General features: G+C 43.9%; 1 protein-coding gene across 3 annotated transcripts in view; it reads left to right on the top strand.

Annotated features, from left to right (window-relative positions):
- LOC138983258 (uncharacterized) overlaps positions 1–25,000 on the top strand; it is a 137,982-nt gene that overhangs the window by 74,180 nt on the left and 38,802 nt on the right. For all 3 annotated transcript variants that reach the window (XM_070356690.1, XM_070356697.1, XM_070356704.1), the window contains exon 7: positions 2,445–2,588. In XM_070356690.1, the coding sequence (XP_070212791.1) occupies positions 2,445–2,588 (144 nt within the window). The remainder of the gene's footprint in view (positions 1–2,444; positions 2,589–25,000) is intronic.

A 25,000-nucleotide genomic window follows, 5' to 3' on the forward strand; every position in this document is an offset into this window, starting at 1 on the left:
TCTCTCTCCTCTTTCTCTCCTCTCTCTCTCTCCTCTCTCTCTCTCTCCTCTCTCTCTCTCTCTCCTCTCTCTCTCTCTTTCTCTCTCTCCCTCTCTCTCTCTCTTCTCTCTCTCTCTCTGTCTCTCTTTCTCTCCGTCTCTCTCTCTCTCTCCGTTTCTCTCTCTCTCTCTCTCTCCTCTCTCTCTCTCTCCTCTCTCTCTCTCTCTCCTCTCTCTCTCTCTTTCTCTCTCTCCCTCTCTCTCTCTCTTCTCTCTCTCTCTCTCTTTCTCTCCGTTTCTCTCTTTCTCTCCGTTTCTCTCTCTCTCTCTCTCTCTCTCTCTCTCTCTCTCTCTATGTGTACTTCCCCTAAACACAAAGCACACCCCCATCCCCCAGTTGCCCACTTCCCCCCCCCCCCCACACACACACGCGCCTTCTTTCTCTCTCTCTGTCTCTCTGTCTCTCCTTCTCACTCTCTCTTTTTCTCTCTCCCGGCTTATATGATTTTGTGTATATTTCGGAGGTAAACAACTGCGTATGTATAATCATTATAAGCGTTACCTCAGCACACTTGCACGACCCGGTACCATTTCACACGCTGCAAACACCCCCAAAGACAATTAGACAAGACAAGACAACAGAAAAGAAGAAGAGCCCCATCTTGACCAAGAGTTCCCATGGACACAGTCAAGCAATAAATAAAAGGTCCGGACAGGGAGGGTCAATTACAGAGCAGGGGTCAGTGACTAAACAATGTCCACACACAGAGGGGTGGGCAGGGAGGGTCAGTCATAAGACACAGACTGGAGCAATCTTCATTTCACGGGATACGAGAGGTGCGGTGGCTGAGCTGTCTAGCGCAGGACATCTCCAAATTGGACCTATCGGTATTTCAAGCTCTTGTAATCTCTCGCAATCTTCAGAGCATAGCAAAGCATGTGGTACAGCGATCTCGCGCGAGCTGCAAAAGCAAAGGTTCGAAGTTCTCGCGACGTTCAAAGTATAACAAAGAGCGTGTCTCGCGAGAGCTGCTCAGATACCGACAAGGTCTATTGGCGGCTGTCGATCATTGAAACTCAAAAATGATAGGTGGAACATAACGTCTGGTTGAATTCAGAATTATTATATATACATGCATATAGGGAGACAGACCGACAAACACTGCCGGGCACAAAGACAGACATGTGACATGGGGGAACAACAGACAAAAAAAGAAATAAAAGAATACACAAAAGACAGAACTGTGATGTTGGGATGATGAGTAGATGGATGCACACATAACCATGGCGTGCTTTTCGGGAAATTTTCTTGAGTCGGCTGGGATTCAGGAAGGAGTGAACGTTTTGTAAATGACATGAAGGTTACATCAAAAGAAAGAAAAACAAATGACTAAAGAAAGAAAGACAGACAGTAGTTAACAGTTGATTCCACTCAATGGATGGACAAGGCAGCCGGACAGTGTCAAAGGCCGCAGAACTAACCGAATAAGTCGAAAGAATCATCTTCTTTTCTCTGCCCCTGCAGCTAAGATCTAGACCCTGGGAGTGTGACCTCACTGCTCGGGGGTCACAGGTGATGCAATGCAGGGGTCATGGGTCGCGACCTCATCACACCTCCCTCCTTTCACTCTTTTCATCAGGGAGAAGTTTTTACAGGTAGGGACAGGGATTTATTTTCTTCAGGGGGAATTCCCACACGTGGAGTGTTTTGGTCAGTCAAGTGCCGTCGTCGTCTGAAATGCCACCAGTTAAATGCAAAGGTCATGGTCCATTGTTTGCCGGTGATGATTTCTAAGCGGAGTGAAATGTGCAGGGTTTGTACTTCAATACGGTTTAATGATCAAGAATGATCAAAGTAATTTGAATGCATTGACCCCCAAGCTACGAGGTACCTCGTACTTACCTAAAAAGGACAATTTGTATCCCCCCCCCCCCCCCCCCCCATTAGCTACGGTTAGGGGCTGTAGATTAGAGAGAGAGAGAGAGAGAGAGAGAGAGAGAGAGAGAGAGAGAGAGAGAGAGAGAGAGAGAGAGCGAAAAGAAGCAAAACAGAAGCAAGCAGCAACAACAATAGTAATATTACCAGCTATTCCGATATTTAGACTCGAACAAGTATAATGCGACTCGTCTTCGACTCGTCGGCATTATACTTGTCTCGTCTAAATATCGGGCCCTATTGCTACGCTGAAAACACAATAGCTGGTAATAATGAGAAAATATATTTAGGTAAACAGTATTACTCCAACTAGAATAACATATTTATAGGATATGGAGAAAACCACCTGCAACAACAACAACAGCAACAACAACAACAGCAACAACAACACCACCACCACCAACAACAACACCAACAACAACAACAACAACGACAACATACTTGACTCATCAATAATGCTATATTTTGAGGTATGACGTCATTTAATTCTTGGACATGGTCATTTTACGTACCTGTATTACGTTTCCAGACGAAGGTGACGTGTATGCCTGGGGATACGGCAAAGCTTGCGGCAAAAGACGTCATGACGTCTTGTCACCAGAACTCATCTCATTCAAAGGAAAGCAAATCGTGCAAGTGGCAGGGGGGAGCACCCACAGTCTTGCTCTGACAGGTAAGCGTTATTCTCCCTGTTCGCTTGTGTGTACCGTGTGTGTGTATGTTATTTAATTGTTTATTTGTTTGTTTATGTGTTTAGTTCATCATGTTTTTGGTGACAATGAGGTCACTACTCACTCAAAAAAGGACGCGAATTTGGCCATGCAGTTTATTTATTTTATTTTATGTTTACAAAGTCATATTCACATCTTTTGTCATTGGTGATGGTGGTGGTGGTTTTGGTCTTTTAAACTCCTTTTGAAATGACAGCATATACCTTCGTTGTTCCTTTATAGTTTATTAGTCAACGTGTTAGTATCCCGTCGGCCCCTCGCTCCAACTTCCCAACTGCCATCAACAAGTTTCCGACATGTTTTTGTTTACCAACAATTGGATGTCGCTCTGTTATTAACAATCGTCTAATCTGGCTCCTTTGCTTGTTCGTTGCTCTTTCACCCTTTGTCTGTCTGTCGGTCTGTCTGTCTGTCTGTCTCTCTCTTTCTCTCTCTCTCTCTCTCTCTCTCTCTCTCTCTCTCCCTTTCTTTCTTTCTTTCTCTCTCTCTCTCTCTCTCTCTCTCTCTCTCTCTCTCTCTCTCTCTCTCTCGTTTTCTTTTTTCTCTCTCTCTCTCTCTGTTTGTCTGTCTGTCTCTCTCTTTTTCTCTCTCTAACCCCTCTCTCTCCCCCTCTCTCCTGCTCTGTCTGTCTGTCTGTCTCTGTCTCTCTCTCTCTCTCTGCCACACTCTCTTTTTCCCCTTCTCCCCCCCCCCCCCCCCCCCCCCCCCCCCCCCCCCCCCCCCCCCCCCCCCCCCCCCCCCCCCCCCCCCCCCCTCTCTCTCTCTCTCTCCCTCTTCCCCTCCCTCTCTATCTCTCTCTTTCTCCCTGTTTGCTATTTCTCTCTCCGCATGCAGGAACCATTTTTCTTGCCGTTTGGCTTATCTTTTTCAAGACTTGACAATGAGAGATGCAGTTTGTTCACTATAGCGGCTGTAAGCGGAGAACTAATGAATCATCAACTTCAGTACTGATGTTCTTTGTTTTTTTCCAACCTGCTAAGCTCTTCTTTGCTGACTTTTTTTCATTTTTTGTTATATAAAACGTGGTCTAAATAATCTCCGATTTATACAATGAAAATTGTTGATTAACAACGTCTTTTACTACGCGCTTGCTTGCGTGTCTGTGTGTGTGTGTGTGTGTGTGTGTGTGTGTGTGTGTGTGTGTGTGTGTGTGTGATCTGAATAGTGCATGCACACAACGTTAACCCTATTCGCTCCTTTGACATTGTAGGCGGTACAGCTATATGCAACCTGCCGGTATCCACTTCCAAAGCCTTTAACGATGGCAATCAATTTTTCCTCAACACGACCTCGACAAGTGAAAGCCGTTTTCCGTCATATTAAAAACCAGCTCTTTAACTAAAATCATAAAGCCAGCCGCGGTCTTCCCGCTGTGACCTACGCCAGAACTTTATCAGCGGCAATAAACGGTTTTGGATGACCTCCACAAACGAAGCCTTATTCCGGTTCAGAAGGCCCTGGAACGGGCGAACATGAGATCTCCCAGTGAGCCGCTCCTTTGTGTTAATGTGTTTATGAATGGCTCGGTCTTATCTGCTTGCAGTTCTCATTCTCAACGCTTTAATCACAGCGGGCATTGTTTCCGCTGCAACGTCCTTTGCAGCCACGCACTATAGCGCTAGCGTTTCCTCGCTAAAATATCTCCATGGTGTATTATGCCTTCCTGTGTTAGAAGCCGGGGAACTAAAAGGCCAGACAGGTAACGGTCTGCTGGGTCCACGGTTCGATTCCCGGATGGCTGGGGTTTGCGGCAGGGTGACGCTATTAGCAGACTTTTGTTCCCAGCTTTCCTGGCTGTGTGTGTGACAGGGGGGTAGAGTTACGGGTGTCGAGGTCGGCAGCAGAAACCCCACCCTTCCCGCTGGGCCACTCTCTGTCTGTGACACGATGTAGTCAGGTAGACTGGGCAGGTGAGCTTCATTTAACAGAATAAAGGAAGAAATGTAAGCGATAAAGTTTCATCGACGTGCGTAAGTTATGCCACATGGATAGTATAGTGAGATAGGTAGCCATCATTGTACAAGTTTAAAAACAAAATTAGTCTGTTTGTGTGAGAAAGGCTAAGACTTTTTGAACATGTTTACTTGCTTATTGCAAGGCAAGACAAGCTTTATTTCAAGAGCCACACGGTGTACAATTGCGCACCGCAAAGTACCGCCATAGTCAGATGAGTGCAGTACTGTTATTGCACTGGACCTTTCTAAACACTACTAAGCCGTAGTTTATTGAATTGAAACAAATACACAACAAATAGTCAGTATATGGAGGTTAGGGGAAGGGATAAGCTCGAGCTTGAAAGCCACTCTGGGGACAACCACAGAAGGCCAACACCGTTCCCTCTGCAGAACCAAAATATCTTCTACCCGTTTCTACACTAGGCAAATCCGAAGTATACTAGAAAACTAATTAGAAGAAGCACACATACGGTCGTTTAAATAAGTGCATTTTTCATCAGAGAGTCTGCTTGATAACCTTTTAGGTAGCTGCTAAGTTAGTATATAGTCTTTTGGAGAATTCTATGAGCAGCCCTCTTCACTCGGGAGCCCCCTTTTCACGTTACATGTAACATGAAGTGTCTTTCTGGTGATGGCGAAGACGTACATGTACTGTATATAGTTGACTAATTATAGCAAGTACACATACAGTTAGTACATGCTTGGTGAGATACTCTCCTTTGGAGGTATAACTACGGAGTTTACGACCTCAAAAATGTTCAATCAATCAATCAATCAATATGAGGCTTATATATATCGCGCGTATTCCGTGGGTACAGTTCTAAGCGCAGGGATTTATTTTGTTATTTTTTATTTTTTATTTTATGCAATTTATATCGCGCACATATTCAAGGCGCAGGGTTTATTTATGCCGTGTGAGATGGAATTTTTTTAACACAATACATCACGCATTCACACCTGCCCTTTTTACATTTAGTCAAGTTTTGACTAAATGTTTTAACATAGAGGGGCAATCGAGACGAGGGTCATGGTGTATGTGTGTGTGTGTGTGTGTGTGTGTGTGTGTGTGTGTGTGTGTGTGTGTGTGCGTGTGTGTGTGTGTGTGTGTGCGTGTGTGTGTGTGTGTGTATCTGTGCGTGTGTGTGTGTGTAGAGCGATTCAGACCAAACTACTGGACCGATCTTTATGAAATTTGACATGAGAGTTCCTGGGAATGATACCCCCGGACGTTTTTTTCGATAAATACCTTTGATGACGTAATATCCGGCTTTTTATAAAAGTTGAGGCGGCACTGTCACACCCTCATTTTTCAATCAAATTGATTGACATTTTTGTAAAGCAATCTTCGACAAAGGCCGGACTTCGGTATTGAATTTCAGCTTGGTGGCTTAAAAATTAATTTATGACTTTGGTCATTAAAAATCTGAAAATTGTAATAATTTTTTGTTTTTATATAAAACGATTCAAATTTACGTTCATCTTATTCTACATCATTTCCTGATTCCAAAAACATATAAATATTTTATATTTGGATTAAAAACAAGCTCTGAAAATTAAAAATATAAAAATTATGATCAAAATTAAATTTCCGAAATCGATTTAAAAATAATTTCGTTTTATTCCTTGTCGGTTCCTGATTCCAAAAAACATATAGATATGATATGTTTGGATTAAAAACACGCTCAGAAAGTTAAAACGAAGAGAGGTACAGAAAAGCGTGCTATGCAGCACAGCGAAACCACTACCTCGCTGAACAGGCTCGTCAGTTTCACTCCGTTTTGCACAAGCGGCGGACTACGGTCATTGTGAAAAAATGCAGTGCGTTCAGTTTCATTCTGTGAGTTCCACAGCTTGACTAAATGTAGTAATTTCGCCTTACGCGACTTGTTTCAGTTTAGTACCTGCTATATGAGGCCCCTTCGATGAGAGGACGCCTCACACGAAATAACACTTTGAGTTGTCCTTGCGTATTACCGTGACCAAAATTTACCTCAGTGTCCTGACAGTTCCCTTGCAATGTAGGGACACTTTCGGCTGGTGCCAAGGTTTTACGTTCATCGCAGGAACCACTCTGTACAGTGGAACCCCCCTTTTAAGACCCTCCAACCTTGTTTTTTTCAGACTTTCTGTTCATGAAGTCTGTAAATTTACCTCCATTTTAAGAATCCCGCCTATTTAATCCAAATGTTCTCAGATTGGTGGAGGTCTTAACAAGGGGGTTCCATTGTACAAGCAAAATGTCTTCGACCTTTCTTGCCACGACGTGTCTGCACGACGTCAGCCCGAAGAGGCGCGTCCCGCCCAGTTAATCAAGCTCAACCCCCAGCTAATCAGCCTTCAGACAAGACAAAGGCGGTAGAAACCCGGCCGCAAAAAAAGCGGAGTCTTGGGGACCTCGGCAAATTGGAAACCCCGCACCGAGTTATCTGCCTTCCACGCCTCCGTCTCTGTGCTGTAGGTGTCGCTGGCTGTTCGGGGTCGCCATCTTTATGACCCCTGCGCAGTGAGAAGTAGATAAGTCATGACCTTCGGGGCCCCTGGGAGTCGATACACTTTGACCTTGCCAGGTTCTCTCCCTTTTTTCTTCCCCTTTTGATTGGAGGTGAGGGTGATTAACAGTGCCATGTGTCGCGGCGCTGGCAGGGTTGTGTTTTAGGGTCAGGCATATTAGAGAAAAAGCGTATCCCCCCCTCCCCCTTCCCATCCTTATATTCCCTTCTCCCTTCATATTCAAAGAACGCCAGGCGGCGACAGATTTTCATCGTTGTCTCAAAAGAAAGTCGTCCACGGCTTGAGAATCTGGCGAACGGGCCTCATTATTTGTCGTTTCAAGAATATAATATGTTTTTGTAGATTTTTCGGCTGTATAGTAGTTAGTACCGCCAGTTTTATGCGAGAAGATTATGGCTCTTTTTGACGCCACGCTGTGCAAATATGGAGGGTCAAAGAAAGAAGAATCCTCCGACGCTTATCCGGTGCACTACTCATTAATACCAGTTTGTAACTGATTCATTCAGTAATTATAATGTCTACTTGTAAAGGATTGTACCTAGCTGCTCCATTTCAGTTGCATCCTAAAAGGGGGCGTATTTGCTCTTCAACAATCGGTCATCTTCAAACTAACCTGGCACTGTATGCCATAAGTTAACGTTTTAATCCTAGCCCCTGTACAACTGGGTGATAATAACTGGACATAAAATAACAGGGCAAGGGAGGAAGGAAAGTGAGCAGAGTTTATCAGCAGCCAATTACAAGCGATAGGCGACAGCAGCCAGAAGTGTGTTGTGAATGAGGAAGCTAATGGTGCCTTACCCTGCTGCTCCCTCGCGATAAATCATCCACCCTTGGGGTTGGGTGGGAGGATTATTATATATATGTCTGCTTTATAGACTCCGAGGTTTTGTGATAAAAAGGCGAGTGTTTGTGATGAAAAGGCGAGTGTTTGTGATAAAAAGGCGAGAGTTTGTGTATGCTTTGCTGATTTTTCTCATGTGGTTTTGTTACGGTACTTGTAGCCGTTTGAGCTCAAATGACAAGAGTTAGAGGTGATAAAAAAGTGTTTTGTGATTTTTATCTCACTCGGTTCTGTTGCGTTTATGTAGTTCCTTTGACCGCTGGAATTCAAATGATAAGAGTTCTAGATTGGTTTTGCTTTTATTGGCAGTCACCGCTTTCCTCTTAATCTAATTGTTCTGTAAGAAAACTACATTTTTATGAGTATAACATTCAAGTAATCACACAAGATAGTAGCAAAGTCGCTAGTGCACATACTACTAGAAAAGACCAAGTTTATCCAAAATGATACCTTCCATTCAATGTGGCTTGTTCCATGGCTTTTCCTGTACATATCTATGGTAAAGCTTTAATTTGCTTAATCTTTTAAAGACTCCGATTGTCTCTTCTTTTATATGCATATTCACCAAACACATCGACATTAACTCACAGCCCCTACTGGCGAACTGTCGTTCATTCAAATGATCCAACTCTTTGAAGCGTTGAAGCAGTTTGTTCCGCGATGCAGGAAGAGACGCAGGCTAATCATCAAGTTTCATTTGAAAAACTACAAATTAAAGCTCAGATAATTATGACCCCTTCCCCCTCCATCCATAGAAATTCAAATTTCCTTCACAAGGCGGCGACATTTTCAAATCATAAGGTTGATTACGGAACACAAGTTTTCCAGTTTTTCCCTTTTCCGGACAACGGCCGCACGAGACATTCGTGTCAAAAGCGGCGGAGAGGTTCAATCTCAGCGTGTAAGGCCCCAATACCCCCACAGTCTCGGGGGTAAGACCAGACAATTTACCCAAGAGACCCCGAGTCTTGCCATCCATAGGGAAAGAAATCTTGTATAGTTTTAAGCAGGAGTTGTCCCCTTTTGCCACGGAATGAAGAGGATCAGACCCGCCAGGATATCCGCTGATTCCAAGGCAAAAGGTTGCAAGTAACGCAATTCGGTTTATGCAAAAAGGGCGTCAAGTCTGATGAAGTACTGTAGCACTTACACCCTTTTAGATGGGATCTTTTCACAACGTTTAGGCGGTCTTCGCGCCATATTCTAGGTTACCAACATCATCCACGTCATTAACTCTAGATCCTGATGAAGACCCTAGGCCCCTCCGAGGCGATACCCGCAACGTTTTGTTGCCGCCGCCCCACAGGGCGAGGGTTAATTTAACGGAGCTTGCAACACCCGCAAAAGGGGATGCGAGGGTTAATTTAACAGTTTCTTTTCATCGTCTTCCCGGGACACCAGGGTTAATTCAACCGTCTGCCCTCCGCTCGCCAGTCAAGGTGGCATTGTCCAGGGCGTTGGGGAAGGACTTGCTGGCCAAGTGATGTTCGATTTCTAATATTTCATATGCCGCTGCCCTGATTGGCGTGAACGGAAGGCTTCTCGGAAGCCAGACAGTCGATTGGCATCGGTGTGTTGTGTTGGAGGCGAGAAGAGAGAGAGAGAGAGAGAGAGAGAGAGAGAGAGAGAGAGAGAGAGAGAGAGAGAGAGAGAGAGAGAGAGAGAGAGAGAGAGAGAGAGAGAGAGAGAGAGAGAGAGAGAGAGAGAGAGAGAGAGAGAGAGAGAGAGAGAGAGAGAGAGAGAGAGCACAGACGACATGAACACTATATAATACATATGTGTACCTGACACTCAGATTTGTGTATTTCTTTCCAACGTTGTTTGTTGTTGCCAAAAATAGAACGTATCAGAGCGCAAAAAGTGAGTAAAAACATTTTGATGTTCTCAAGATTTCCCCAGATCGCAAGTTAACTCAGTAGATGACGCTGAAATATTTAGTCTGAGAGAAATGAAAAAGGGTACAACTACAGTCGATAGTGCTTAGTATGAACTCAATCTCAGTATATACGGTGATCAAACGCCGGGATGCCAGATTAGTCTCGGACGGTGTTTTCTCTTTTATCTTTAGAATGGAAACGTCACTGATAAATCACGTAAGTGGCGAGACTTCGACGAGGGCGGATGGGTGGCGTGCTTATGAATATGCATTAGTTCCATCAGTCCCATCAAATCAAAGAGGCGCGAAGTCAGACGTACACTTAGTACTCATTAACCCTACATCTGACCGTCCACGCCCTTTTTACCCTCATCCCGTCACTGTCACTGTCCACCCGAACCCTGAATCTCACACCACCTCCTCCCAATCCTCAGCCCTGGGTCCTGGAGACCTCCGCTCTACTATTTTTCTACCTCTTTATTTACTCATTTTGAAAACGGTAGTGCATGGTCAAACCATGCATGATCGCTCCCAGTCTAGAAATATTAGTTCTGTTAGATATTTTGATTTTCCTACCAACACTTTTCTTCCGGACTTCTGTGTTTGCATTCCTCTTCCGGTCAGTTTTGTTGTTTACATAATGACTAATTCATTCGTGTGAGTTGTTAAACCATTTAGATGTTGAGGGGTCATTTTGAGACGTCTCTTGCTGGTTTTCCCTTTCATCCTTTTTGCCCAAGTTTGGTGAAGATGTGAAGACCCACATTTTGCCGCCCCTATTTGATCACCTATTTGTTTGTATGTCTTTTCCAATCAAACCGTATTTTTGGAAATAGATATGACATTATTGGAACAATCCGCATGTATCAGTGAATGCATTTCTTCTTGTTCTTTATTCTGCTTTGCAGTTTCTTTGGTCTTCTTGTCATTATCCGCATTGCCTTATCTCTGTTTTGAATATCGCAGTCCTGAGTAGTATCACTGTGCTTTATACGGCTGATTTGACAACTAAGAGCATTATTATGCGTTAAGTTCATACGCTCTGATACCGCTGAACATTTACATTCAGGACATCATTTCCCCCTTCACGTGTAATTGTCAGAATGACCACCAAAGATATGTCAATCTGATTTTCCTTTGCTTCGTTTCAATTTCTGTGAATAAATTTGCATAGTTATTACGTCCGTCACGTTTTTGAGATGTGGGAAAAGATTCACCTGTCCCCGTCTTCGTTCGTCCACACTATTCTGTCATCCAGTTAATTGTTCAGTCACTCGGCTACCTCCCCAACCTCCACCACCCTTTCACATCTCCCCTACACCCTTGATGCAGTTACTGGAAGCACAAATGAGTTTTTGTCATCCATCCCCTCCCATCTCCTCCCTTCTTCTCCTCTCCCTCTCGTCGGGGAGGCAAGAATTAGTTTCTTTTTGACCAGCGCTCCAAAGCTTTGAAAACACGAAGCCTCTTAGCTTCCTTCAAGACCATTGGGCACGGACAGTCCTCTTTTGACGGCGTCGCTGACCGCCTGTGGTCACAGTCAGGTATTGGTCCAGCGGGGTCATTAAGGCTGTTAGAGGCGCTGGACCGTGACCAAGATGGTCCCAATGACTCCTGTACCCTCTAACGGCGGCCATTGCTTAAAGGGGTATCGTCCGAGGCAAATAGAATGTAGTTGTTCCCCTTTGAAACTCAGTGATATCAGTGGGGATACGAAACTTTGAAGTTGTGTTACAAACGAGTGTTCCGGAAACGAATTGTTCCTTTTTGAAATTAATACAAGTTGGGTTACTTTCTTAAGTACTGGCGTACATTTGAAGTTGTGTAACTATAAGGAGTTTGTGTGTGTGTGTGTGTGTGTGTGTGTGTGTGTGTGTGTGTGTGTGTGTGTGTGTGTGTGTGTGTGTGTGTGTGTGTGTGTGTGTGTGTGTGTGTGTGTGTGTGTGTGTGTGTGTGTGTGTGTGTGTTGTTTTTACTTCAAAAATAACACACGTATTTTCAATTATACTCAGATTTGAATAGTATAACGTGTATTGGAAAACTGTCCTTTAAAGTTTAAGGTTAGCTTAGCTCTTGTTTGGTACAGATCTCTCTCTCTCTCAACGCGGCGTCCATTCTGTGGGGCACCACACAGGCATATAATTCAAACACCTACATAAAACGTGAAACACTTCCAACATCGTATAGCTTGACTATTTGACTTATTCAACAAAACTGTACCAGTATTTTGACCTAAAGAAGCCCCGAGACGTCCCCCCGACAAGATTGTTTAACTTTTGACGGAAGATCGAGATTTTTAACTAGACTTGAGGTAACAAGTTTGAAAAGACGTCAGCTTGTTAAAACTTTGTTCTTTTTACTTTTATAGACCTAAAAATGAAAATAGTTTTAAACACAAAAACTAGCGTGTAAACTGAGAAAGGGAACAACATTGAATCGGTTCCGCATGGTCAAAAATGATCAAGGGACGGTTTTTTTTTTCTTTTTTTTTTCTTTCTGATGATCAAGGGACGTTAACAACACCTAAGTCAACCCAAACACAGACATATGTAAGACAATAACCAACATTAAAGATGCAAGATTTTGTCCATTGTAGAAAACCACATACAATTGATAAATATATAAAACGCCAATGAAGAAGGACGCTCAGCTGTAGAGAGAAAGAAAGAAAGAAGAGAAAAGGAAGAGGAAAAAAAGAATTAAAAAAAAAAAAAAAAAAAAAAATTAGGGTTTCATTCTTTTCATTTATTTTTCAGCTTGAAGCGGACTGCATGCAACTGAGGCAAAAAAAAAAAAAAAAAAAAAAAAAATCAAGGGACGTTAAAACCAACCAACAACAACAAAAACAAAACAAAAACTCTTCCACCGGTTGACAATATTCCTCGACCGTCTATTGGACAAAACTTCCAATACATCAGTGTGATCATTTGGCGTATTCCGCACTATTGCAGTAGTGTTTTAACCACACGAAACGCTTCCACATGCGGACAATATTCCTCGACCGTCTATTGGACAAAACTTCCAATACATCAGTGTGATCATTTGGCGTATTCCGCACTATTGCAGTAGTGTTTTAACCACACGAAACGCTTCCACATGCGGACAATATCCCTTTAACATCGACAGTCTATTGAACAAGAAGCAAGGTTGGGGGTGTTGGGGGTGCCGGTGGGGTTTAGAGCTGGTGACCAGTACTGTCCCGAGTTGTGACAGATCAATTAGAGAAGTGTCCAGGAAATTCAGAGGTCAATTTTCCTTGAATGGTGTCTTTGAAACCTGGATACTGTAATCAAGTTTTTGTGCGGCCAAAAGCAGCTCATCTGCCGCGGTTAAATGTGTCGGAGGGGCAAGTGTTGCTGGGGTGGTTGTGAAAAGATGTTGGGGTTCTTTTTGGCGTGGTAACGAGGTGCGTTGTCGTTTGGAGGTGTGAAGAGGACACTTAAAACTGATAGAAATTTTGTTCGGAGATTGAAGGGTGTTTGGCGCGACAGGTGTGCGTGTGTGTGTGTGTGTGTGTGTGTGTGTGTGTGTGTGTGTGTGTGTGCGCGTGTGTGTGTGTGTGTGTGTGTGTGTGTGTGTGTGTTAATGATTGTACAATGACATCGGTTTAAAGCTTCAGAAGAAAAATAGACACAGAGAAAATTAAGAACATAAGAAGTTGTGAGGTCGAGATTTTTGCACATTCAGTAATACTGTGACACGTATGGAATAACTTAAACAATAGTACAGGCAACCACAACACTTTATAATACGTTACATATGTTATATTGTTTAGGACAGCTAGCCAGTACCAAATAAAACGCTACAGAAAGCAGCACGTCTGACATTTTCAACGCCAAGAACAGCTCCGCAAAACCTCCCACCTTGCTCTACTCGAATTCGCTCGCCCGACCCTCCATTCTGCAAAACACAAAGAGAATTAGAACGGGAAATAGAAGAAATAGAAAAGAGCAAAAAGTTGCAAAAGGTGACAGAAGTCAGAAAAAAAGAAGTCGGGAGAATACCAAAAAGAAAAAAAAAAAGAAAAAAAATTGCAGCAAAAGGTGAAAGAAGTCGGAGCAGTTGCAGAACGTCTATCCGTCCCAGGTGTGGAGGGGAAGCGAGGGGTGTTTTCCCGGGGCGGGACATCAAAGGTAGAGCAACAACAACTTGCAGAACGCCGCCACATTTCATCTTACATCGGAACTAAGTGCTTCGCTCTTCGGAACGACCTCTGCAACGCGTACCACGTGCGTATTCAGTGGCGGCAAGAAAGGTGTATATATATCTACATGTATGTATCTACCGTGACAGGGGTGTTCGAGGGCCCGGCCCGGAGAGGTGTGAACGTGTTTCGGTGTGTGCCTTTCCCCGCCCATAGGTTGCGCAGGCTAAAGGTTTCATCTTTTTGTCTTTTCTTTTGTCTTTTTTCAGTCACAGTCATCTAGCTTGTTCCAACATGATACTGAGAAAGACAGTCTGCGCTCGGAGAAAAACACTTATAGTTATTGTTCGAATTCGACTTCAAAACTGAAAACCAGTTGTCTTGTTTTTCGCTAGATTTGTTCCTTTTTTGCCTAACTTAAGATCTTGCCCATATCTTAGGGTGTCTGTCGGAAAAAATGTTTTGGTGTTCAGTTTTAATTTTTTTAACTTTTCGCCAATTATGTCTTTCTAGAGGTACTCAGCCTTGATTGATATCAGCTCATAATGTATAGATTATGATCATAGTTGAACCATAGATCATACCATCCTGAAGAAGGCAGTTTGTCGCTGCCGAAATATTGATAAAGAAAGTACTAATCTGGTCCTGCTGCGTCCTCTTTTTCTTTACATAGTTGAACTATCAGTTTTCCTTCATTTTCGTCATGGGGACATCTGTGCATGAATAATCACAGGTCAGCTTTGAGGAGAGAGAAAAAAACTAACAAAGATAGCAATCGCAAAGATCCATCCAGCATTTACTATGACCAAGGATTAATGCAGAATACCGACAAGCGACAGTAAGTTAAGAACAACATAATGACAGCAATGACAGTAACGGGCTCAGTAAAATCCTATCCCCCTCTTATTCTGGCGATCCTTGTCGAGAGAACACCCTTCACCAGGTAATCAAAATCCTATCACGCACAAAAACAGCAAACTAGCCATGAAGAAGGTCCCTCGTATCATGACCCCGGAAGCGGTCCGTGTTTTGAGGGCGCATGCGCGACCCGACCTTTAAGGTCACACCCTCTGGCCCCTACCATCTGCTGAGGAAATTATGAAAAGAGATGTTTTGCTGGCTGCATGCCCCTTCTTCTCTTCTTCTCTTTTGGTGTGCCCTTTTTCTGCTTGTCTTTTCTTTTTTCTTCCCCCTTGTTCTCTCGCCCGTTGTATCTGTCACCTTCTGACCGCCTGTCTCTATCATTTCTTTTTTAGTGCTTGTACCCCAACCCACCCACCCCTACCCACTTCACTCCACCCGGCTTTTTTTCATTCTCTTGCTGCACCCAAGTATTTAGGGGCATTCTGACCTTTTCAACTGCCCGGCTTCTCTGCAAGAGGGGTCAGACTAACCCCTCCTGTTTTTTATGATAAAGACTTCCACCCCGGTTCATTTTTTGCCATAAAGACCCTCACAGTCTTAATTTTGTTTTTAGGGTCGAGTCCTCTGGTCAGTTTGTTTTTTAAAGGGCTGACGATTTTTGGGGGCATGCCATATGGCGAATCTTGAGGGTTGGGTTTTCATGTGGTCTTTGTTCCATTATAATGTCTTTTGTTTAGTTCAGGAGGCGGTCCTCCAATTAAAATATGACTCGGAAATAATTGAGAGGTCCCGCGCCTTTGACGGAATGGTCTTCAGGTTTCTAGCTGTAGTTTTGGCGCGCTGGTAGTGGTATTTCTCTGTGGGTTTGTTTTTTTTAAACCAACAACTATCCGTTCGTACGGCGTTGGTATAGATGTACATAACAGCCTAACTGTCGTCCGCTAATCATAACACGTACAGCACCCCACCACCATTTACGTTGAAAATACCTTCTTTGCAGTGCAAACAATCTTGTTGACCAAAATAGATTCCTATAGTATAGATTCGTCCAGGCTTTGATATGGGGTAAGAGATTTCTTCCTTTGGGATACATGAAGCAACCATGCAGTGTCCAGAATGATTGTGGTTTGATGCCAGAGAAGGATGCTCCTTCCTAAGTATATACAAAATTATGATGGTCAGCTCCGGGCGCCGTATCACCAAAGATAAATTCTACCGATAAGCTTTATCGTAGCAGTTGAGTATCTTAGATCACTTTCCATGGACTCAGAACTTCCTTCCCGCACAAGACCGCATATTCTATAGAAGGCTACGACTTGACTGGAGCGTCAGAGAAAATATGAATAGAGAGTTCCATTGCCTTGCTCGTCCTGTGAAAACATCGTTTGTCCTCGTTGAAAAGTTACATAACACTGCAGAGGCTATAAACTCATGTTGTGTCGAGTTAGCCAGGAGTTTTCTCCCTTACACTTGTTGCTCAACTAGAAGAAAGCTGAAATCGATTCCACTGCCAGTGAAGCGCTGGGTTGAACGTGAGCAGCGAATGGTGAACCTGTGCGAAGTACGATGGAGACTGAAAGAGAGAGAGAGAGAGAGAGAGAGAGAGAGAGAGAGAGAGAGAGAGAGAGAGAGAGAGAGAGAGAGAGAGAGAGAGAAGAGAGAGAGAGAGAGAGAGAGAGAGAGAGAGAGAGAGAGAGAGAGAGAGAGGGGTACATACACACACACACACACACACACACACACTCACACACACCCACACACACACACACACACACACACTGACGCACACACACTGACACACGTAAACACGCGGACACACACACACACACACACACACACACACACACATATATATATATATATATATATGAGCAAAGGCTCCACGCATGTGCACACACACATCGCACACAGGTGAAGCAAGTAAAACAGATTGTGTGCATGTGAGGTGCGAAGTCTTGCCTCAGGTAATTCCCAACACTTGACCCCGGGGATCAAAGTTCTTGCCACCTCTTTTTACCCCCCATCATGACCTTACACCTCCCACATTCTCCAAAGGTACCCACCACCCACCATCACATCCCAACACACACACCCCACTCTCTTCCCTCCAACACTGCTACTTGTAAACTCCCGCACACGTCGAGTGTTTTCTCCTCTGAAATTCTTATGATGCTGCCTGTACAGCGGTGCTCAGAAGCCATGTTTTATGTACGAGAAGAAACATAAATTCTAAAACTCAATGCGTTCAGAAATAATTCGGTGAAGCAGCGTAGCAGTAAACTATCTCAAGGCGAAGTTTGAACATGATTGGCAATGCTATCGAGAAAATGCAGCACTGACAAAATTGAAAGTCTCGCTATTGAAAGGGCTATGATTCTGCCTTTGCATGTGCTTAAAAACTGTACGAGGAGAGAACAATTCCAAAGCTCCATGTATTTAGACTTCACTGAAGCATGAACGTTGTTGACAGTGCGTTGGAGGAAACAAAACATTGCCTAGCTCATTTTTTTTATTATATTTAGTCAAGTTTTGACTAAATATTTTAACATCGAGGGGGAATCGAAACGAGGGTCGTGGTGTATGTGCGTGTGTGTGTGTGTGTGTGTGTGTCTGTGTGTGTGTGTGTGTGTGTAGAGCGATTCAGACTAAACTACTGGACCGATCGTTATGAAATTTGACATGAGAGTTCCTGGGTATGAAATCCCTGAACGTTTTTTTCATTTTTTTGATAAATGTCTTTGATGACGTCATATCCGGCTTTTCGTGAAAGTTGAGGCGGCACTGTCACGCCCTCATTTTTCAACCAAATTGGTTGAAATTTTGGTCAAGTAATCTTCGACGAAGCCCGGACTTCGGTATTGCATTTCAGCTTGGTGGCTTAAAAATTAATTAATGACTTTGGTCATTAAAAATCGGAAAATTGTAAAAAAAAAATAAAAATTTATAAAACGATCCAAATTTACGTTTATCTTATTCTCCATCATTTGCTGATTCCAAAAACATATAAATATGTTATATTCGGATTAAAAACAAGCTCTGAAAATTAAATATATACAAATTATTATCAAAATTAAATTGTCGAAATCAATTTAAAAACACTTTCATCTTATTCCTTGTCGGTTCCTCATTCCAAAAACATATAGATATGATATGTTTGGATTAAAAACACGCTCAGAAAGTTAAAACAAAGAGAGGTACAGAAAAGCGTGCTATCCTTCTTAGCGCAACTACTACCCCGCTCTTCTTGTCAATTTCACTGCCTTTGCCATGAGCGGTGGACTGACGATGCTACTAGTATACGGTCTTGCTGAAAAATGGCATTGCGCTCAGTTTCATTCTGTGAGTTCGACAGCTACTTGACTAAATGTTGTATTTTCGCCTTACGCGACTTGTTGCAAGCTTCTACAGTTTGTCACAATTTTATCACATGGGTAAATCATAAAAACAAATACAGCAACAACAACAAAATCATACAGTGCAACACATGTTCACATTACACTTACATAACGACAGATTTTTACTGGCAGAAGTCAGCATGGAAACACACAAACACTTGAGGAAATAACAAAAGGTGACTTTTGTATGTCCATGTCACAGATGACATTACACATAAATCTGTCGTTGTAGTGAACCATTGGTGTTTTGATGATATTCTCAACACCTATTTTTTTTAGAATACAAAAAGAAAGGTAAGTTGTGGGAACGTTTCAACAGCTTATACCTTTCTTGTTTTTTTTATTCTGAATTTTGGAACGTTGGCAGTCTCTTTGTTTTTGGATTTGCTCACTTTTGTTTGTACATTGCTTATTAAACGGACTGGAAGAACACAAGAAGTGCAACATGATGTGTACTGTTCCTCAGAGAGAAAACAAATGTGCCTACATGTGTATATAGTTTCAGGTTTTCGAAAAGTGTGTCACACGGAACCCACCTTTCGCAGAACAGCTATAGTATATTTGAACGTTTCGTTATCAGCTTGATGGTGTAAACTAAAGATAGTCAACAAGAATCAAAGATAGTTTTTAACATCTGTTTTTGTCTTGATATGTTTTGCATGGTGACATTTAAGTGAACAAATAATTTTATCGTCGTATTAGTTAATTACACAAGCTCCAATAAACTCATCAATCGTTGCGTTTGCCATGCATGATATGTTAATGCCCCCGACCCCCACCCCCTCCCCCCAACCCCCCAAAAAGAAAAACAAGATGAAAAAAGAAAAATGCAGGAGGGAAGCGTTTTTAACATGTCACGTCAGTCTATTTAGCCGCTATGTCTGTCTCTCTGTGTCTGTTTGTCTGTCATGAGCTGTATATTTTTATCATGACCTGGTTCAAAATGGGTTCATCAGTCAACAAGCGAAGATTTAATGCAGCATGTCTCCAATCTCGTGCACCGCTTTTACCACTGTCCAGCACGTCACTCAACAGTCATTAGCTCATATCCAGCCTCAACATTCAGACACGAACAAAATTCCCACCGGGGTCAAACAAAAAGCTGCTGCGATTTGAAACGCTCTGAAAGACGGACAGTAAACAGGAATAAAGATCCTATCAAATGACACATTCCGCCATCCGATTTTCTTCAGCTTCAAAGTTTAAACGACAGGGAATTCCCCAAGTTGTTCCCACACTTTGGCGGTTCAAGCGACTGCGACACGGGAAGACGCAGGGAGAAGACAGTGATGAACTAACCACAGAAGAATAAAATGAATGCAGAGCTGTCAAGAAAATAGCGTGTCAGAAAAGGAACGGTGGAAAGATGTGAGAGAGACTGAGGTGGGGTTTGGTCGGATGGAGGGGATCACAGAAATTAATATCGTGTGACCGGAAATGGTCAGTGGAGGTCAAAATGGAATAGAAACAATCGTATTTGAAAAGTTTGTGTTTCTCTTTGTGTGCGTCCTATGCTGAGGAGCACATGATTATAAGTGTGGTCATTTTTGGTGTCGGGGTAGTGGTTAGTTTGTAGATGTTGCTTTTGTTTCTTTTCTTGTTTGTTTCTTTGTTTTTTGTTTGATTGTCTGTTTGTGGTGTGTGTGTGTGTGTGTTTCTTTCTTTCTTTCTTTCTTTCTTTCTTTATTTCTTTCTTTCTTTCTGTTATTCTTTCTTTCTTTCTTTCTTTTCTTTCTTTTGTTTCTTTCTTTTGTTCGTTCTTTCTTTCTTTCTTTTTTTTCTCTCTCTCTTTGTTTGTGTTTTGTTTTCATCTGGGGTGTTGTAAAAACAACTGACGCTTGATAAAACTTTCCCTTTCCTACCCCCCCCCCCCTCTCACTCTCTCTCTCTCTGTGTCTCTCTCTCTGTCTCTCTCTCTCTCTGTGTCTCTCTCTCTCTGTGTCTCTCTCTCTCTCTCTCTCTCTCTCTTTCGTTCTCTCTCTCTTTTGCCGCTCTGCTACTCAAACAGCTTTGTTTTTGTTTTTAATTTAATCCTTGTTTTGCAGTCTTAGAAAGAGTGAAGCGAGAGAAAATGCTCCTTTAATTATTGGTGTGTTTTTACCCATTATAATTTGTAGTCCTAATACATTCATCTCCACAAGCGAGATTTTTAACTCATCTTATGATCGATATGTTGTCGTCGTCGTCGACGTCGTCGTCGTCGTTTTCCATCTTATTTGTTTTCACTCCACACCCCCATAACCCACCCCGTCACCTTCGCCTTCACTACCAAAACCTACCCCGCCAGGTACTTGCAACCTCAGTCCGGTTAGTTCCCACACTACCCGGCCGATTACGCTGGGAGAGATTATGAAATGTAGAAATGGAGAGGCCCGTGATTGTCCAGTCACGGGGAAGGGATATGACCCACACAGACAGTACCACATCAAAATCGTCTTCTCACGTAGTGGGGCGGAGGGGGCGGAGTTGGTCAAGAACGCCACCAGCGTATGAAAATGACCACTGGACTATACAGCTGCTGGCCATAGCATGCAGGGACAGCTATGGTCAACTTCGACTGTGACATGAGATTTGTTTCGGGGTAGGGAGGGAGGTCTGTTAGTTAGTTAGTTAGTCAGTTAGTTTGTTAGTTGGTTAGTTAGTTAGTCAGTTAGTCAGTTAGTTAGTTAGTTAGTTAGTTAGTTAGTTAGTTATTAGTTAGTTAGTTTGTTAGTCAGTTAGTTAGTTACTTAGTTATAGTCAGTCAATCAGTCAGTCAGTCAGTTCGTGAGTTCGTTCATTCGTGTGTTCGTTCGTTCGTTCGTTCGTCCGTCCGTCCGTCCGTCCGTCCGTCCGTCCGTCCGTCCGTCCGTCCGTCCGTCCGTCCGTCCGTCCGTCCGTCCGTCCGTCCGTCCGTCCGTCCGTCCGTCCGTTTGTTCATCCGTCTGTTCGTTTGTTCGTTCATTCGTTCGTCCGTCCGTCCGTCCGTCCGTCCGTCCGTCCGTCCGTCCGTCCGTCCGTCCGTCCGTCTGTCCGTCTGTCCGTCCATCCGTTCGTCTTTCTGTCCGTCCGTCCGTCCGTCCGTCTGTCCGTCGATCCGTCCGCCCGCCCGCCCGTCCGTTCGTTCATTCGTGTGTTCGTTCGTTTGTTCGTTCGTTCATTAGTTCATTGCCAACTCAATTACTTTAAATGTGCTTTCACATATATCTTTTTTCCGGACCGTGGTCGTCTGTCTTTTTTTGTGCGTTACCTTTTTTCTTTATATATATATATATATCTTCTTTCTTTTTTTTTTTTAGCTTTTCATCAAAAACGATACTCGTCGCAAAGTTTCAGAGATGCTGTGAGGGGAGCGGGCTACTGGCAAATAGAGCCTGTAGCGTTATATCATGTTTTTGAATGTATTCTCATATTTGACAAATAATACAATCATTGACAATATGTAAATGAACAGAACCATAAGAAGCTGAATGCTTATTAAACCCTTCGTGTACAGAACGCGTATTTTCGTTTGAGCGGAATTCGAAGAAATACATGACTGACCCGTACTTTTTGTCTCAGCCGACCTTGGAGTGAGACTGTACACCTCAAAGACATGATCACAAGATTTTCCTGTTTCGTCACCGTAAGAAGAAAAGGGAGGGGGTTGGGGTGTGGCCGAAGTAAGGTAAGGGTTTGAAAAGCAGACAAGTGACCAGCAGTGACCACAGGGCAGGGGTGAGGTTCCCACGCTGACCACTCACCGTTGCAAGACAGGTGAAGACAAGGAGAGGGGCGAAAGATGGTAGAAGGAGAGAGGGGGAGAAGAAAAGGTGAAGTAGTGGGAGAGGGAGGGTGCTGAAGAGACGACTGAAGAAGAAAGAAAAAAAGGCCCCTTCAGAACTATAGCTGCAGACTTGAAGACAAAGCCAGATAAATTCCCCACCGTCGCCAGGCTGCATCTGTGTGACTGACTTGACCACTGGGCAGTCAGTAGCAAAGCAGTACAGCACGGCAGAGAAGAAGCAGGATTTCCCCACTGGTTTTCAGCTCTTGGCCCGTCGTGATCGCCAGGTGGCGGGTCCGAAGAGTGACCCCCGGGGGCCAGCGACCCTCTCCGGCCACAACACTGGGCAGTGGTCAAGGGGGTCGAGCCCTCGCTCCCAGGCCACGACCTCATTAGCTGACCTACGACCTGAAAGGTCTGAGGTCATGATTACTTCTTTGAACACCTCTCGTCTGCGTCACCACGGCGGTGGCAGGATGAAACAAGGGCGAATAATTGCTCATCCTGTCTTCCCCCCTTCTTCCCTCCCTTTGGTCCATGCAACCATTGTCGTCACGAAGGGTGTGTACAGTCTCGGGAAGACCAGACCTTCTGCAGGCTGTTCTTCAAGGAGAAGATTGGGTTTCCTGCACAGCAGCCCCTGTCATTACAATAGAAAGTTTAGGGTTTAGATCCCGAGGCAGGTGAAGCAACCGTATCATTGTTTTGCTTGGCTTCGGGTCGTTGAGGTCTAGGGCCAAAGGGCAAGACTGACCTCGACATTCACTTTCCTTGGATGAGTCTTTTGTAGATTGAAGCGGGGTTTTGTGCTCTACCGGAAGATAGGATTAAAGGTCCTGAGTGGGTTTACAGTTTTAACATTCGGTTTGAAGTGTCCATCTTTGGGTGTTTCTGTGTGTAGTTTGACTTGCCCCATTGCCGGAGCGGATCAACGCCAAAGCCAGAATCCATTTTTGTCCGTAGACTTATATTCACGTTCCATGCAAAATACATCTGTAGCGTACATGTACATGTTGCGAGCTGTCGTAAATTCAAAAGTCATACTTGAAATGTTAGTTAGTTAGCTGTTGCTTTTCGGGTCCAGCGGACCATAATAGGCCAAATCAGGACCCCCATACTTGAAATGAGTCGGCCACAAACTCAAAAGCATGAAATAAATGAATACATGCATCCAATACACTCGATGAAGGAAAGTAGAATGAGTGTATGGGGCATACTGTAATGAAGGGCAGCAATTATTTGGGGGTAATTAGCTGGGTTTTACTGCTGTCAGATGTCACTTGGCACATTAGTGCTTAAGTGTCAGATTCTTCGACCCTATGGCCTATTGTGCAGACTGACATCACTAATTAGTTACAGTTTTGCAAATGTCAAGCTTATTATTATATATATATATATATAGGTAAATGTTAAAACATGTGCTTTTCCCCTAATGCACCTATAGCTAGCATCATTGTCATCGTCATCATATCATTATCATCGTCATCATCATCATCATCACCATCATCATCATCATCATCATCATCATCATCATCGATATATTATTCTTATTGGTGAAAACCTTCTTTCGCGGGGTCCCGGGCACTTTCTCAGGTCACAGTGTGTGTGTGTGAGTGTGTGTGTGTGTGTGTGTGTGTGTGTGTGTGTGTGTGTGTGTGTGTACGTAAGTGTGTGCGTGCGTGCGTGTGCGTGCGTGCGTGTGTGTACGTGCGTGTGTTTGCACTTGGACCAAAGCCTATACAAGTATCAATCCCAGCATGCATATAGTGTTAAGTAGAACTGTCTACAGTCCACACACACATATTGCGAGTTACAACCCCGCATGCCTCACTGAAACTCTCTCATCCACGAATGTGCTCACCCCTCTCTCCCGTCATTACACACATATATCACTTTCACCGATGAAAGCGCAGCAGAAAGCATTATCCAACATCAAATCCGGCGCCGCCACTGCAGTAAACAGAAGAGGACCACAAACTAGCACAATTGATGCTAACGGGCGTAAAAGTATCAAAGCTAACAGACACAGGATTCGTTTACATAGATCTAACAACCACCGACCACCACCCCGACTACTCCCCCCCCCTCCCCCACACAAAAAAAAAATCGGCTTGCTGATACATACATAGCCTGCAAGCCAAGCTCGGCCCCGCGACAACAAGGGAAAGTAGTGAAGCCCTCGGTGCCTAGCCCCTAGCCTGGCTTTGATGTCGGGCTTGTTAGAGCCAGTTGAAACAACGGGGGAGGGTAATGATTTGATAATACAACAGGTCTCCAGAGGGGAACAGGGGATAAAAGCCCTGGTGAAAATGTCACGCTCGCGAGGCTCGTTCGTCAAACAGGGGGGCAGGCAGCCTGGCAGACTGTATGTAAAGGCGGTGCCGCCAGCCCCTGTACTGCAGAGGCATGGAAGGGGTCGAACTCGACCACTTTGTTTCTGGATGGGCGATCCCCTGCGATGGGTGTCTCCATAATGAGCGACTTTAAAAGAACATGTATACATGGGCGGTTCGTACAGGTATCTGGGACCTATAATTATGTCCCAATATAGGTCGCAGATACCTGAGAGGACGTTAAGCCTCATAGTCAGTCAGGTTCGTACTTTCTTTGGCGGTCAAGCGTGGCAGACTATATAATTATTTATTTATTTCATATAGGCGGTGCCGCCGCCAGCCACTGCACTGTCTTGCAGCAGTATCGCCAAAGGAGTCCAAGTCTATCAAAAAAGTCAAGCTTTTAGTAATATACGATCAACAACAACAACAATCGTCATGATCATCACCAGTGCTTTGATTAGGACAGTCGTCGGGGGTTCAGGGTGCGGGGGGGGGGGGTGTGCGTGAGGGTAGAATAGGCAGAAACCCTTCTCCAGGCTGTTCTGTCTGGGGGCCGTCGACAGAAAGTCAGGAACGCTCATCTGTGTGCATTCTTTCACGGTGTCGGACTAGCTCTTCCGTTGTCTCACATCCTCCTTCGACGGTGCCTTGTGATGTGGCAAACACACCAATACTTTTTTCATC

The sequence above is a fragment of the Littorina saxatilis genome, linkage group LG1 (assembly GCF_037325665.1).
Source record: "Littorina saxatilis isolate snail1 linkage group LG1, US_GU_Lsax_2.0, whole genome shotgun sequence".
Taxonomy (NCBI): domain Eukaryota; kingdom Metazoa; phylum Mollusca; class Gastropoda; order Littorinimorpha; family Littorinidae; genus Littorina; species Littorina saxatilis.